Raw genomic sequence first — 16,058 nt, forward strand, 5'->3', positions numbered from 1 at the left:
CCAGGCCTTGGCGGGTTCCCCGACTTCGTCCCGGTAAAATTATCAAGAACCACGCCTTGGAGGGTTCGTCTCGGTAAAAATATCAAGAACCAGGCCTCGGCGGGTTTAAACCACTAGATAAGTTGAAAACCGATTCAACACACTTTGATTCCCATTCATAAATATCTTTTCGGTCAAAAAACATCAACACTTCTTGGTCAAAAAGTAAATAAATGCAACCACTATAATTGTTCAATGATTTCTGTCAGCACAACACCCCTCCAGCTATGAAATGGTAAGGCCTCGAGTAAACAACTCATTATAAAGGAGATTGCTGTGCGCGTTGCACACATCACGTGATGTGGCCCAACTGTTTCAGCCGTTGCTCTCAACCAATAGAAATGAAGAAACTGTCTAATAAGCACAGGTGCAAGCTCGCGTGTCACGCCCATGTTTCAACACTTTTAACTGGTCATTATCAAAGGTTTAAACACCCCCTCGGGACGCGCTCTCCACCAGAGGAGTAGCAAAACTGTTTTAGGTAAATATGAATGTACAATTTTCAATTCAATTTTAAAAAGAGACAAGGATTGAAGTTCCACTTCAAACGTGATCCCGTTTCTCGAAAAGTTTATTTTGTCAAGGCACATTTCGGATCACGACGGGGGCCTCATAATAATAATGTGGATTGTGTTTTCGATCCCTACCTGACTGCGTGGGTGGGGTTTCCCTGGAGTAATTCTCTGGGGTTCTCTTCCACAAATCTTAAACTTCCTTACTTGTGTTCAATTCTCTCCATTTGGGTTGTTGGCTAGTAAATAGTGGATAAGCGCACTCTTTATTAAGAGTCATTGGCTTCGCCATGTAATAAAAAATGATAATAATGTTGCTCGACACCTGCAGTCCAAGTAGCTTTCACACAGTGGTTTCGTAGTGAACTAGAACGGAGTCTTCGTCGCTGTCTTCGTTCTCATCTTGACTGACAGATGTTCCTACATGGTTTCTATTTAAAGAGGTCAAGACAGGTAGTTCCTATGAGGTGGAAAATGTACACAAAATGGTTATTCAAAAAGGGATCATTTATTTATGTGTACTCTTATGATGGCCGGAAAGGTCTGACTTATGAGAGACCTTCCACACAGTTCTTTTCTTACATGCAATTATTCATGTCTTTAAGCCTGTTTCTTTAGGTATGAGTTTGATGACAATACTTTCTGGGGGACATCTAGCTCTCTTCCCATGTTTGGGCTGCCATAAGGACATTATAACAACTACTTCTTTTTCCATCATTGCACGGTGACCGGCAAGTTCCAGTTTTTTTAGTCTCGCATCTCAGAAATTGGCAAAATAATTCCACACAGGCCCCTTTTCATAGGGCTGCTTAAGCACAAAATGGAGCTGAGCATAACAAAATAACGCTTACTAGAATACGGGTTACCAGCCAAAATACCACGTCACAAGTACAATTTGTGGCTGGTATCCTGTTCATTTCTGCTTAGCATATTTTTCTGCACTAATCCTTATTGGTATCATGTGATTGTCATGTAACATCTAGAGCCTTTCTTTAAGGACGAGTGTACCTTCCATCTTTTCTCGTGTTAAAGACAGTGGACACTATTGGTAATTGTCAAAGAACAGTCTTCTCACTTGGTGTTTCTCAACATATGCATCAAATAACAAACCTGTGAAAATTTGAGCTCAATCGGTCGTCAAAGTTGCCAGATATTAATGAAAGAAAAAAACACCCTTTTCGCATCATGGTAAAACGAAGCGTGTGCTTTCAGATGCTTGATTTCGAGACCTCAAATTCTAAATCTGAGGTCTCGAAATCAAATTCGTGGAAAGTTACTTCTTTCTCGAAAACTACGTCACTTCAGAGAGAGCTGTTTCTCACACTGTTTTAATTATTCAACCTCTCTCCATTACTCCAAATAACCAAGAAAGGTTTTATGATAATTATTTTGAGTAATTACCAGTAGGGTCCACTGCCTTTAAGCACATCTGAAAGTGAATTGTACCACAGAAACAGAAAAGAAAAACAACCTAGACATTAAGTTGTTGTGATATCACAAAAACTATAGGTGTTTGTGAGTGAAGTCATCAAATTATGATGGAATGAATAGGTGACGACACCTTATATCAATACAAAGTATGGTTTATGAGTTAGAATCTTTTCCCCAAACACATGGGTCAACTTAGCCCTGGTCCTCCTATATATGATGTACACTGTAGTATACGACAAAGGTGAAAGGTCGCCAAGGCTAGGGTCAAGTCTAATCGCTTACCTCATTTTTGATTGGCTCCTTGAGGAATACGTAACATACAATATATCCAATCGCACCCAGGAACTCGAGACCAAGAGGCAATGCGAAGTACACAGTCCTGAAATGGACGATGTCGTACAAGAGGCAGTTACCTGTTTCCCCACAGGACGACTGTAGTAAGAGACACGCTTGCTGGATGGCTGCGCCGAATATAAGAGGCGAGGGGATGACACCTGTGTAATAAGAGAACCGAAGAAAGGTCAAACTTATTTGAAACATATGTTTCGAGGTTCTTGAGGGAATTATTATGGTGCTTTCTTTTGGAATGCCATTGACGAAAAGTAATCAAAAGCCAACCGTCAGTGAACTGGTTTAAAGCCTTCTTCAAAAGAGTCATTTTCTCTCATGATGTTAACATAGCTTTCTTTCCATTGGCTGCTTTGTCAGGTATACAGTTTTGTTATTTTTCATATAAACATCATATTTTCAGTTAAATTAGTTAAATATAAGCGTTGTTTATGTTTGCTAGTTGTTTTGTTCCTACTCGTACGTCCCATGTTTGCTCGTATGTTTGCCCACAGGCTGATGTAATCTTACAAGCCTCGGTTTATCAAATCGGCCTCAATAGGCCTACTGTTCACTTTATTGCATTATTAAAAACATGTCCACTATTACATTACATTGTATACATGCATTTTGTAATGTGTTGACAGAATGGAAATGAATGTGAATTGAGTTGGTAATACACCAAGTGAGTTTACTGGTATTTCACAATTCCTCTCTCTTTCTCTCTCTCTCTATTCATTTGATTCCATTTGACTGCTTTTGTATACACCAGTATACCTGTTTCTGTGTGTGGTGTCATTTAGCCTTTCTTTTGCGAAAATCTGCATGGGTAAGTTCACATTCTGAATGTTGATAACAAAAGCTTACCCAGTAAACGCATCATCAAGGACGACAAACCAATCGCTAACGAACGGTCATCGTCGTCTACTGCCCTGTGGTGTTTACGAAATAAGATTTAATGAAACTGAAAAACACTGTGTGGACGGTGTTTCAAGTCCCTACATTATGTTGACCTCTTTTAGTTCTCAAGATAATTTTGTTTGCACTACAATGGAATGAAATCGTAACCCGCCCTCAGCAACATACACGTGTGTTGCAGACACTCCGTGGACGTTATTTGTACACTCAAAGAAATATCATATTCTGCAACAGTGTAAATTGCACTGTGTGGACGTTTGTAAGTCCACATAGTGTTTCAAGTCCCTATATACATGTTCGTTTAGTCTTTCCGTTTTTTGTGTGTCTGTCCTGCGGAGTCATTTCTCAAACCCGTTCTCTTGTCTGGATTCCGAAGTGTTACATTTCGTTGTTTTATTTTATATTTTTGTTCAAATCCGAAGTGTATAAATAAAGTAATTAAAATCTCATGTCCACATTTTGTATGTAATGCTTGCCCTCGATAACGCAAGGAGTTCACACGTACCGTACTGAGACCACGAAAAATGTGTTGCCAAGAACTGCTTGCAATGTCGAACTTAAAATGGCGATCGCAACGAATGGTATCAGCGTGTTACATGCATTGGGGCACTCTCCAGCGATCGCTGTCTCCCCATAGTAATCATCGGCAAGCCAATCCGTAGATGCGCCTACACAACTACAATTGGTGTAAATCTGCATGGATGAAAAGTAGCTGTAATTATTGGTTGGTTGGTTGGTTGGTTTACTCATGCAAAGCGCATACCATGTATAAACAATGTTTGTTTGTAGAAATAATGAGTGGTTGGCCATCCAGAATCCCAGTGATGGCTTGTGTAGTTGACCCTATATGCGCCAATGGAAGAGTCGGTGTATATTAGGCAAAACTAGAAACATTAAAGATTTTCGAAGAAAGCGAAACTTTTTTAGTAGGTCTACCCAAAGTTATTTTTAAAAGTAAACAAGTGGGAATTGGGAATATTAACTTATATTGATAATGATAATTAGAACATCACAAATTGATTTCGATTGAAACAAATTCCCCTTACCGTAATGTTTCCCTCTTCTACAGTGGAGGCACTTTCTACCGTCGCTAGGCAACCTGCATGACAAGGAGTTGCATACGTCACGCCATCCGAGCCGCAGACTGGTGTGTAATCTGAAAGGCATGCGCAGCCAGAGTTGCACCCAACGGTAAGATTTGGCAACGCTCTTATATTCCTAAAAGTCAATGCCATGCATGACATATTAGTAATATGCTACCTACATGACTAACTACAGTCTGGGGGTAATTTTGAATGAGAATGGTAAGGGATCAGATCAATAGTCATCGAATTTGCAATTAGAGAAGAATGCCTATTGGCTTCAGCTGAAGTCTTTTATTATTTAAGTAAGAAATAACTTCAAGAGGGAACCGTTTCTCGGAATGTTTTATACTATCAGCAGCTCTCTATTGCTCGTTACTAAGTAAGTTTTTATGCTAACAATTATTTTGAGTAACTAGAATAGTGTCCAGTGCATCCATGACAATAAAACAAAATCTTCAATAAAAGCTTACGTATTATTGACAAGGTAGTCTGTGGTCAGTCCGGCTGTATTCCGGTTGTCACATCCCAGGAACAAGAACACGACCTGAACGAGTAGGATGACTGGCTGGAGGATGACCACAAAACCTGCCATGCCCTTCCTCGTTAACTTCATCTTCGTTACCACTATGCCTCCAATGATATACCCCAATAAGGAACCAGGTGTTACTGTGAGACCTGAACAAGGAAATAAAATCGATGTTATACATCTTTAGTTAGCTCTCATTTTTAACAAAACAGATTCACAATGGGAGACTTTTGGGACGCTTGGTGGCAGCAGACTTACCAGGTAAAATCCTTTGTTCTCGGTAAAGTGCGCATGCTCAGAACTACGTAAACAATGGAAATTTACCTGGTAAGTTTGCTGCCACTTATCATTCCAAAGTCTCCCATACTGCGCTCTGGAACAATTTGGAGCTGGTGATGCTTGGTTGCTATTACACTACTGAAGTTTAGTATGGATTAAATAATTTATGACCATTTAATGGCCTTGCTATTAACACTCCCCGGTCATAATTGAACTGGATCAAAGTCCCGTGGTACCTGATCCATTTCTGTGTCAGTATGTGAATCCTTATCCCAAACTACAAAAGGGTCATGACGACGTAGACTTGGAGTAAAAATCAAATGTTAACCACTTTCCGTGACAGCAGGACTTGGACAAGGTCAAGGCTCTTTGGGGCCCGGAACTTGGGTAAATTCTGACCTAGAACTTGGGTAAATTCTGACCTAGAACTTGGGTAAATTCTGACCCAGAACTTGGGTCAATTCTGACATGGAACTTGGGTCACTGACCCGGAACTTTTGAGTATGTAACGGCGACGTATTTACCAAAGATCATGGGGGCCGTGGTTGCTGGCAGTGAAAACTGAGTTTCCAGATACTTGGGCATGAAGACGATATTTCCTATTAGGGCCACTGTGTAACAGCATCCGCCCATTATGACTGCCATGTAAGATACATTGGTGGCTACTCGAAACAATGCCTTGAAGAAACCTGGGATACAAAACAAGAAGGGATCAAAATAAAACACACTGCTCTGTATGCACAGGGAACACTTCTGCAGCCACAGAAGACATTTTTCCAGCTGTTCAATACGAGGCCTTGAAAAAACTTGTGGTACAAAATATAAATGCTCAAATTTGTTCGATAAAATATAGGGGCTTTCATGCAACTTTGAGTTAACACTGCTCTGTATCCAAGAGGAACACTTCGGCAGCAGAGAAGACGGAATACATCATTCTTCTATATCTGTTCTATACAAGGCCTTGAAGAAACTTGTGATACAAATGCAAACGATAAAATCGTTCGATTAAACACCTTTTCAGGCTACTTGGAGATAACCAACTCCACAGTGTGCACAAGGATATATTTCTGCAGCATAAGATACATATCTAACTCACTATCCCAAGGGAAATGATGAGAACAACTGAAGTGTGGGTGCATTGTCCTATTGGAGATTGCCTGGAGATGGTTGCCTGTACATTACCTCTTGTGGCATGGCCTTATCGAACGGACTGAAAAAGGGACTCATCACCAGGTAGCAAGGGTTAACAGTTCGGATACTGAGCAGGAGGGTTAGGAAGAAAAAGCTGGCTACCTAGAAGGAAAAGAATACTATGTGTAGGTTTTGTTTCCATGTTTTGGTTTTTACCTATCGCATGTGCGTATTTGGTTTTGCCGCTCTTGTGTAGTGTGGTCGTATTGTGCATCCCAGTTCCATTGGTGACTTCGGTTTGTTCCTGTGTTATCTCCTCCTGCCCTCGTCTCTCCTCTTGCCCACTTCGTCTCCGGACCCTCTTGGGGAACAGAGCAATCGGCACACTCACTAGAATCATCAGCACACCGAAAGTTGCATACGTTAGCCACCAGGCGCCGATCCAGTTAGGATCGCCTGGTTGGGCGCTAACTGGCGCCTTAAGGAAGTCGGCGTGAATGGAGAGACAGTAGCCGCTGATGACGAAGCCAACCAATGGTCCCACGGCGTAGCATACTGACAAACAAGCTGCAAGGTACGAGATCAAAACAAACCGGAAAGATAGAGTAAAAGTAACGCAGACAATAATTATTCTACATGGCCGTAGAGGGCGTTGTACAGTTGATGAAGTCAGAGCCGTATTTTGAGAGACTGCGACAACTTGCGATTACGAAAGTTATTTCGTGTCAAAATAAAAAAAACACGCGTTTGGCAAAATACAGGTTGCCAGACTAGTCTGCCCATTGCCTTTAGACCTAAAATGGCGTCCAGCAACCACGTGACCGAATAAACTGGTCATTTTGTTTCTCACAGCTCTAGATGGCTTCTCGGCGGACAGGGTGTGACACCCTGCGTTTTGCAATTTCAAGACATCTTGAAAAACGCGAGCGTTGAACCATGATTGTGCAGCATATAGACCCATCTATTGTTTACAAACATTGACCACTATGCTCTAGGCAGTCTTGCGTTGTACACAATTGATAACGCATGGATTTGCACCCAAATTTGCTTTGAAACATCATCAAGTAAATTCATTTCCTGTTCGGTGGCAACTTTAATTCGTCAGTCATTTTGGCTGGTTACACAATTTGTAATACATCACATAACATTATAAAAAGAGGTATGTTGACAGAAGCTTGGAACAAACCTATATATATTGGGAGTGAGTTGCGGTCCAGGTTGTCATCCATATAGGTGATGGCTAGAGGTGACATCGGTGCTCCACCAACACCAGTTAACATCTGACCAATAATGATCCAAGATACCTGCCACATGAGCGATCCGGAGGTTTCCTGTTCCTCGGAGGTACATACCTCAGTGTTTGTGCCTCCTGTTGTGTTTTCAGATAGGAGGCATACCTGGAATACATCATAACTTTAAAACACCCATTTCTTAATAACTGAACTAGCAAAGCAAAGCAAGCAAGTTGAACATTCAATATTTGTTTGTTCTATTCTAATATTTTGTTGGATGTTTGTGTGAATCTTGCATCTTTCCAACCATTTTCATTTTATGACAAGCGACCATAGCCTAAATAGACCAAATCTAAAGGCAACATGTCGCCTTTAAGTTAGGACAAATTAAGCGTGTATGGGTCACGCTTATTTAGGGAAATCGTGTTTATCGGCGAACAGTTAGTACTGCAGCACTATTGTGTTATTTATTAGCTGTTCCGATCCAGTCGGAACAGCTATTGTTTTCGTCGAGATTTTTATTATTAGCTGTTCCGATCCAGTCGGAACAGCTATTGTTTTCGTCGAGATTTTTATTATTTTTATTATTATTATTATTATTCTTTGTTTCCGCCTCAAACCCCATAGCGTTTGTACAGCGTTTTTGTTTAGGCCCCTACTCCTAAAGTATTAGGATAAAATAGTTAAATCATATATCAAATTGAAGCTTAGAACCTAAGCTTTATTCTAATACAAAAGTGTAAAAATTCTTCATTAATTAACCACGTGGTCTTCATTTGAATTTTTAATTTGTAAACTTGATGCAGTCACTTTCATGTTATTGCGAAATATTCTCTTTGGTAAATGCCGTACAGTATGTACCTATCATGAGTTGTGACTTCTTGAGATGAGTCTACGCGTTTGAACATAACTGGATGCAGTCACTTCCATGTTATTGTTAACCATTCTCCATGGTAAATGCAATTCAGTATGTACCTATCATGAGTTGTGACTTCTTGAGAGGAGTCTACTCAAGTCTCTTTTTTCTTGTTTTTCTACATACGTTCTGGACCACAGCGCAGTGTCTGTTTCTTCGTTTCCTAACCGAGTTCTGGACGTACACAGAGGCATAGGGTTTTCGTTTAACGAACGTGCGTATATAAATAGGAGTACGTTTTTGACGACGACGACATACCATGGTGTCCACAGAATTACACTTAACTTAAACATTTTGAAGATAATGATAGTTGAAAGCTTCCCTTAAAATATTACTTGCTGTGGTGTTGTAGTTTTTGAGAAATTAGTGAAAAAAAAACTGTCAACGTATGACTGGGACCGAGTTGGTTTGGGACCGAGTTGACCGGGTTCGTTTTTGAGAAAAGATTGAAAAAACTGTCAACGTATGACTGGGACCGAGTTAGTTTGGGACCGAGTTGACCGGGTTCGTTTCAGGCGACGAGCGTGGACGACAAAAATAGAACGCCTGGGATTTGGAATCTTTTACGGGTGAAATCGGGGACCATAACCCTAAACTAACTAAAGTATTTCGCTTTCTTTTCGGAAATTATACCATGACATACAAAAACTCTTTGGCAGGAATACAAAAGCAGCGATTTTATTATTCTGACGTTTCTCTTGTGGTTGAGTGGGTCACTTGTATAGAGCTGCTTATAATAAATAGGCAAAACATTTTGCTTCATAAAAAAGCAGAAACTGAGCAGAATAGTGGCTAAATGTTATAGAGCTACTTATTATAATCAATAGGCAAATTATTTTGCTTTAAAAAATTTGCAGATGAGCAGAATACCTTGAATCACAACTTGTACTTGTATTTGCTGTGTTTAGCTGCTTTTTGTGTTTAAAAAGCTTTAGTGTAGTTTGGTCTTGGGCCAATGGCTTTTAAGGGAAAGAATCGCAGCGCTTACGTAATCATGGAATTGTGCTAACGCTAAGCGTATTTAACAGCTTAGCAAGGAATGCGTTCTTGAGCGTCACAGTTCCCAATAAAAAAACGCTACATTGACTAATTGTGCTCAACTCCTGCAAAACTTTCGCTGCGAAAACAACAGTGACTTAAAAATTTGATTTGCATTCGCAGGATAATACCCATGGTTTACTTACGTAACCACCAAACTCTAGGCCGGGGCAACTAGTGTGCTTTAGTGTTAAAGTCGCGACTACAAATTATTGTTTGAGTCACGACTACAAATTATTATTTGAGTCGCGACTACTACTTTTCTCTACTCTGTTATAATCGTGCTCAAACGTTGACCCGACTACCTGTCTGGTGAAACACTTAGTTGTGTTGCTTCTTACTATTCGCAACATATAATATAACGTGCGCTTGCAACACTTTGCCGCACAAGTCTTGAGAATCCGTAATTTATCTCGACAAGTGTCGTAGTTGGGTTTGAGGTGCGATTAGTCCAGTTAGTAAATTTCACTAGTCACCCAGGCCTATCATGATGGGAACTTGCTTATTAAGGTTTTATCGCAAATCGCAAAATTTCAAGAGAGGGCGCTGTTGAACCCACACAAAGGTATAGGCGTTGCGAGCGCGAGTCGTAGAAACTGGTAGATACCGCCCCATATTCCTTCCCAAAATGCATTGCGGTTCTGAATCGCGATAAACTTTCTGAAAAATCTTGTGCGAATGGGCCCAATGTAGTGCTCTGCTCTGGAAGCAAAGATTCAGTGCTTAGAAGAAGCAATGAATTCTGCGTTTACGTCAAGCAAAATACACTGCTTAGCAGGGATTTCTTTTGTTTGTGTGCTTCCAAGCTCGCACATTTTATTCCACGCATGCACATTTAGCAGAAAATGGTGATCGTAGGTGCAGAGTTTGGTGGTTACGAGTTCAGTAAAATCCACTCGAACTAGATCAAACATCAAACCACCAACCAAATACAAGGATTGTATCATTAAGTAGTTTGTCACATGGCAATGGACTCTAAAGATACTGGCATGAACTCAAGAAACCAACCAAATCAAACAATCCTGAGTCAAATGCAAGTTTTTACATTATTCAACTAGGGACCACTCATCTTATATACCGCCCTCTATTGACAGTGAAAATCCTTGCAGCACCATATCACAAGAAGTGCAGGACCAATTTTTACACTGTCTGTAGTGAAGACTCCTTTGGGCATGGACATTAATTTTGAAAAACTGTGACCTCAAGTTGACCTCTACTTCCGGGTTAACCGGAAGTGGGACCATATCTCAAGAGTTACACAACCGATTTAAAAAAAAATCTTCAGTTATAGACTCCTTAGGTCTTAAAATTTGTTGGGAAAAACCGTGACCTCATTTTGACCTCTTCTTCCGTGTCAACTGGAAGTGGGACCATATCTCAAGTGCCATTGAACCGATTTTCAAACTTTTTTCAGTTTTAGACCCCTTGGGCATTGGAGATTAGCCTTAGGTTACCGTGACCCCATGTCGACCTCTACTTTCGGGTCAACCGGAAGTGGCATCATAACTCAAGACACTATTCAACATTTCAAATTTTTTTTCAGTTATAGGCTCCTTGGTCATTTTACCACATAATCTAAGCAAAAGAATACGGAACAGCTTTGTGTTTGTTCACAAACACCTAATGTCTAGTTTTTATTATTATTATTATTATTCTTTGTTTCCGCCTCAAACCCCATAGCGTTTGTACAGCGTTTTTGTTTAGGCCCCTACTCCTACAGTATTAGGATAAAATAGTTAAATCATATATCAAATTGAAGCTTAGAACCTAAGCTTTATTCTAATACAAAAGTGTAAAAATTCTTCATTAATTAACCACGTGGTCTTCATTTGAATTTTTAATTTGTAAACTTGATGCAGTCACTTTCATGTTATTGCGAAATATTCTCTTTGGTAAATGCCGTACAGTATGTACCTATCATGAGTTGTGACTTCTTGAGATGAGTCTACGCGTTTGAACATAACTGGATGCAGTCACTTCCATGTTATTGTTAACCATTCTCCATGGTAAATACAATTCAGTATGTACCTATCATGAGTTGTGACTTCTTGAGAGGAGTCAACTCAAGTCTCTTTTTCTTGTTTTTCTACATACGTTCTGGACCACAGCGCAGTGTCTGTTTCTTCGTTTCCTAACCGAGTTCTGGACGTACACAGAAGCATAGGGTTTTCGTTTAACGAACGTGCGTATATAAATAGGGGTACGTTTTTGACGACGACGACATACCATGGTGTCCACAGAATTACACTAAACTTAAACATTTTGAAGATAATGATAGTTGAAAGCTTCCCTTAAAATATTACTTGCTGTGGTGTTGTAGTTTTTGAGAAATTAGTGAAAAAAAACCTGTCAAAACGTATGACTGGGACCGAGTTGGTTTGGGACCGAGTTGACCGGGTTCGTTTTTGAGAAATGAGTGAAAAAACTGTCAACGTATGACTGGGACCGAGTTAGTTTGGGACCGAGTTGACCGGGTTCGTTTCAGGCGACAAGCGTGGACGACAAAAATAGAACGCCTGGGATTTGGAATCTTTTACGGGTGAAATCGGGGACCATAACCCTAAACTAACTCAAGTATTTCGCTTTCTTTTCGGAAATTATACCATGACATACAAAAACTCTTTGGCAGGAATACAAAAGCAGCGATTTTTATATTCTGACGTTTCTCTTGTGGTTGAGTGGGTCACTTGTATAGAGCTGCTTATAATAAATAGGCAAAACATTTTGCTTTATAAAAAAGCAGAAACTGAGCAGAATAGTGGCTAAATGTTATAGAGCTACTTATTATAATCAATAGGCAAATTATTTTGCTTTAAAAAATTTGCAGATGAGCAGAATACCTTGAATCACAACTTGTACTTGTATTTGCTGTGTTTAGCTGCTTTTTGTGTTTAAAAAGCTTTAGTGTAGTTTGGTCCTGGGCCGATGGCTTTTAAGGGAATGAATCGCAGCGCTTACGTAATCATGAAATTGTGCTTACGGTAAGCGTATTTAACAGCTTAGCAAGGAATGCTTTCTTGAGCGTCACAGTTCCCAATAAAAAAATGCTACAGTTGACTAATTGTGCTCAACTCCTGCAAAACTTTCGCTGCGAAAACAACAGTGACTTAAAAATTAGATTTGCATTCGCAGGATAATACCCGTGGTTTACTTATGTGCAAAAGTAGGCCGGGGCGACTAGTGTGCTTTAGTGTTAAAGTCGCGACTACAAATTATTGTTTGAGTCACGACTACAAATTATTATTTGAGTCGCGATTACTATTTTTCTCTACTCTGTTATAATCGTGCTCAAACGTTGACCCGACTACCTATCTGGTGAAACACTTAGTTGTGTTGCTTCTTACTATTCGCAACATATAATATAACGTGCGCTTGCAACACTTTGCCGCACAAGTCTTGAGAATCCGTAATTTATCTCGACAAGTGTCGTAGTTGGGTTTGAGGTGCGACTAGTCCAGTTAGTAAATTTCACTAGTCACCCAGGCCTATCATGATGGGAACTTGCTTATTAAGGTTTTATCGCAAATCGCAAAATTTCAAGAGAGGGCGCTGTTGAACCCACACAAAGGTATAGGCGTTGCGAGCGCGAGTCGTAGAAACTGGTAGATACCGCCCCATATTCCTTCCCAAAATGCATTGCGGTTCTGAATCGCGATAAACCTTATGAAAAATCTTGTGCGAATGGGCCCAATGTAGTGCTCTGCTCTGGAAGCAAAGATTCAGTGCTTAGAAGAAGCAGTGAATTCTGCGCTTACGTCAAGCGAAATACACTGCTTAGCAGGGATTTCTTTTGTTTGTGTGCTTCCAAGCTCGCACATTTTATTCCGCGCATGCACATTTAGCAGAAAATGGTGATCGTAGGTGCAGAGTTTGGTGGTTACGAGTTCAGTAAAATCCACTCGAACTAGATCAAACATCAAACCACCAACCAAATACAAGGATTTTATCATTAAGTAGTTTGTCACATGGCAATGGACTCTAAAGATACTGGCATGAACTCAAGAAACCAACCAAATCAAACAATACTGAGTCAAATGCAAGTTTTTACATTATTCAACTAGGGACCACTCATCTTATATACCGCCCTCTATTGACAGTGAAAATCCTTGCAGCACCATATCTCAAGAAGTGCAGGACCAATTTTTACACTGTCTGTAGTGAAGACTCCTTGGGGCATGGACATTAATTTTGAAAAACTGTGACCTCAAGTTGACCTCTACTTCCGGGTTAACCGGAAGTGGGACCATATCTCAAGAGTTACACAACCGATTTAAAAAAAATTCTTCAGTTATAGACTCCTTAGGTCTTAAAATCTGTTGGGAAAAACCGTGACCTCATTTTGAATTCTTCTTCCGTGTCAACTGGAAGTGGGACCATATCTCAAGTGCCATTGAACCGATTTTCAAACTTTTTTTCAGTTTAGACCCCTTGGGCATTGGAGATTAGCCTTAGGTTACCGTGACCCCATGTCGACCTCTACTTTCGGGTCAACCGGAAGTGGCATCATAACTCAAGACACTATTCAACATTTCAAACTTTTTTTCAGTTATAGGCTCCTTGGTCATTTTAGCACATAATCTAAGCAAAAGAACACGGAACAGCTTTGTGTTTGTTCACAAACACCTAATGTCTAGTTTATTCATTTATTTGATTGTGACAATCATGAACTTTACTCTTAGAATTAGCGTGTTTACCTGATAGAGATTACCAGAGGTTGGCTGTTCTGACTGGTTCTGATACGTGACATCATCACTGACAGCCTGTGAAAACTGCGAAGGTGTCTCGTAGATAAATTGCGGTAGCGTGCAAAGCAGAAATCCTACGCCGATAATAACGCCGCCAACCCCGATGAAACGCGGTCGGTGACTCTTGTGCCCGAAATGCGCCACGAACAACACTAACACTATGCTGACTATGTCATTGCAGATTATAAAGGGTGCCATCTGAGAGGTCTTGAGCTGGAAGCGCTTCTCGATTGTGCTCAAAATGCCTCCCCTGCATGTGCAGAAACCAGAAACACAAACAATTTGGTTTTGCATTTACATTTCAAATTACAAAATAAATTTTAGCATGGCGAAACCCGGACTGGGGCAGGAGTGGGAGAGCCCGACCCGCTTATAACCATAGCCCCTCCTCCCCCTTTCACCAAAATGGGAAATGCACACGCATGCACGATTCCAAACACTATATAGCACCTAAAATTATGTGTGTCCCCCCCCCCCACCACACCCCCTTAAAAAAATGTCTGAAATCGGTGAATCATTTACACAGCTTTCCCCGCAGCTTCTCAAGTACTACTACGAAGTTTCTATAACCCAGACAAACTTTATTGCAGTGCTCATGTTGTGCAAACGACGCTTACAACACTGTCTAAAGACATCTGACGTCACTTCCCACAGAAGATGAGTTCGGGGTGCTCGGTTGTCGAATGCGGATGGATTCGACATTACCTCATTTCAGAGTCAGCGTAAACAATTTGTTTCTTAATCTGATGCTTCTATTCATACCTTTTTATGTGATTTTTCCGTAAGGGGAAGTTTCACTTTAATAATTTACTGGAAGGAAGTTGAAGAAAAAACGTACACAACAAAAAGCTTCAACAAAAACAATGTACATGTAAATGCTTGTTGAGCGAAATGTAAGTGGATTTTTTACCCGGTTGCCGAAAATGAAGCTGATAACACAAAGCAAACCAAACTCAACCAGAAGACAAACAAGTACGGAGAGTCGAGGCTTTGGAGGCAACTGCAGCAACACTTCTCATCGGTCGTTAGGGCTTCTTTGCCTGGTACCTCATCGTCGTGATCACGGTGCTTCTTCGTATTCCTTCGTTCATTTTCTTTATCAGTTGTTTGCACCGGCTGGTAGCTGTTCATCGGTTCATCCATGGTTGTTTTCTTTGACAAAGTTGATAATGTGCTTTTTAAAAACTTGAGTAATAACTCTCTACAGTCTGTTGTTGTCCAGCCTGTGCCAGTAGTCTGTATTTGTAGGGATATGCTCCAATGAGTCGAAATAGACCTGACAATGTGAAGGTTAAGCTCTATATACAAAATCTTTCTTTGGATACGACACTGCACTCTTGTATTGGTAGACTATTGATATTTTGTTGACAAAGTGTAACATCAGATTAAAGTCCACTGAATGTTTACTTTATAAGCCTAATACTGTGTCAAAGACCAGGGCTGATTAGTTGTGTCAGTGGACAAAACATTTTCTCACCAATGTGCTAGCAGGGCTCAATTTCATGGCTCTGCTTAACACCGAATTAGGCACTTACGATCACCTTTCTCGGCTTAGGCCTACGTATACGCGCCGAATTTCTGTGCTCTTTTGGTGGAACCGAACAATGCCTAGTGTGGAATATGCCCGACGAGCACAAGCCACAACTCCCAGCTTATCCGTGAAACACGCTTAGCTAGACGTACGCGGAATTCCCTGCTTCCGTAAGCACCGACTCTTTGCTTACGGTAAGCATATCAATGACATTAGGCCCGGATGACTTAAGTGCACTGTCACGTACAACATTATGTTTTACGGTGATATAAACCTTGAAGCATGAGTGCAAAATGCAACGAACAACGGTGCCTTATAAAGGTGCGTTTTTGTTCAGTGCACCACTTG

General features: G+C 40.6%; 1 protein-coding gene across 2 annotated transcripts; it reads right to left on the reverse strand.

Annotated features, from left to right (window-relative positions):
• Positions 1–159: 159 nt before the first annotated feature.
• Positions 160–15,849, reverse strand: LOC139949973 (solute carrier organic anion transporter family member 1B3-like). Of its 2 annotated transcripts, XM_071948578.1 has the most exons (11): positions 15,090–15,848; positions 14,129–14,429; positions 7,435–7,645; positions 6,465–6,815; positions 5,642–5,806; positions 4,783–4,987; positions 4,274–4,445; positions 3,733–3,920; positions 3,177–3,241; positions 2,265–2,476; positions 160–1,011 (listed from the first exon to the last, which is right to left on the reverse strand). In XM_071948578.1, exons 1-11 carry the CDS (start codon positions 15,320–15,322, stop codon positions 895–897), a joined length of 2,220 nt encoding a protein of 739 aa, XP_071804679.1. In that variant the 5' UTR covers positions 15,323–15,848; the 3' UTR covers positions 160–894. The 2 variants fall into 2 exon arrangements, 1 of the variants encoding a protein (XP_071804679.1); XR_011787600.1 differs by lacking the exon at positions 3,177–3,241 and having other exon boundaries at positions 877–1,011; positions 15,090–15,849.
• Positions 15,850–16,058: the final 209 nt, after the last annotated feature.

Source organism: Asterias amurensis, chromosome 17 (genome assembly GCF_032118995.1).
Source record: "Asterias amurensis chromosome 17, ASM3211899v1".
Taxonomy (NCBI): Eukaryota; Metazoa; Echinodermata; class Asteroidea; order Forcipulatida; family Asteriidae; genus Asterias; species Asterias amurensis.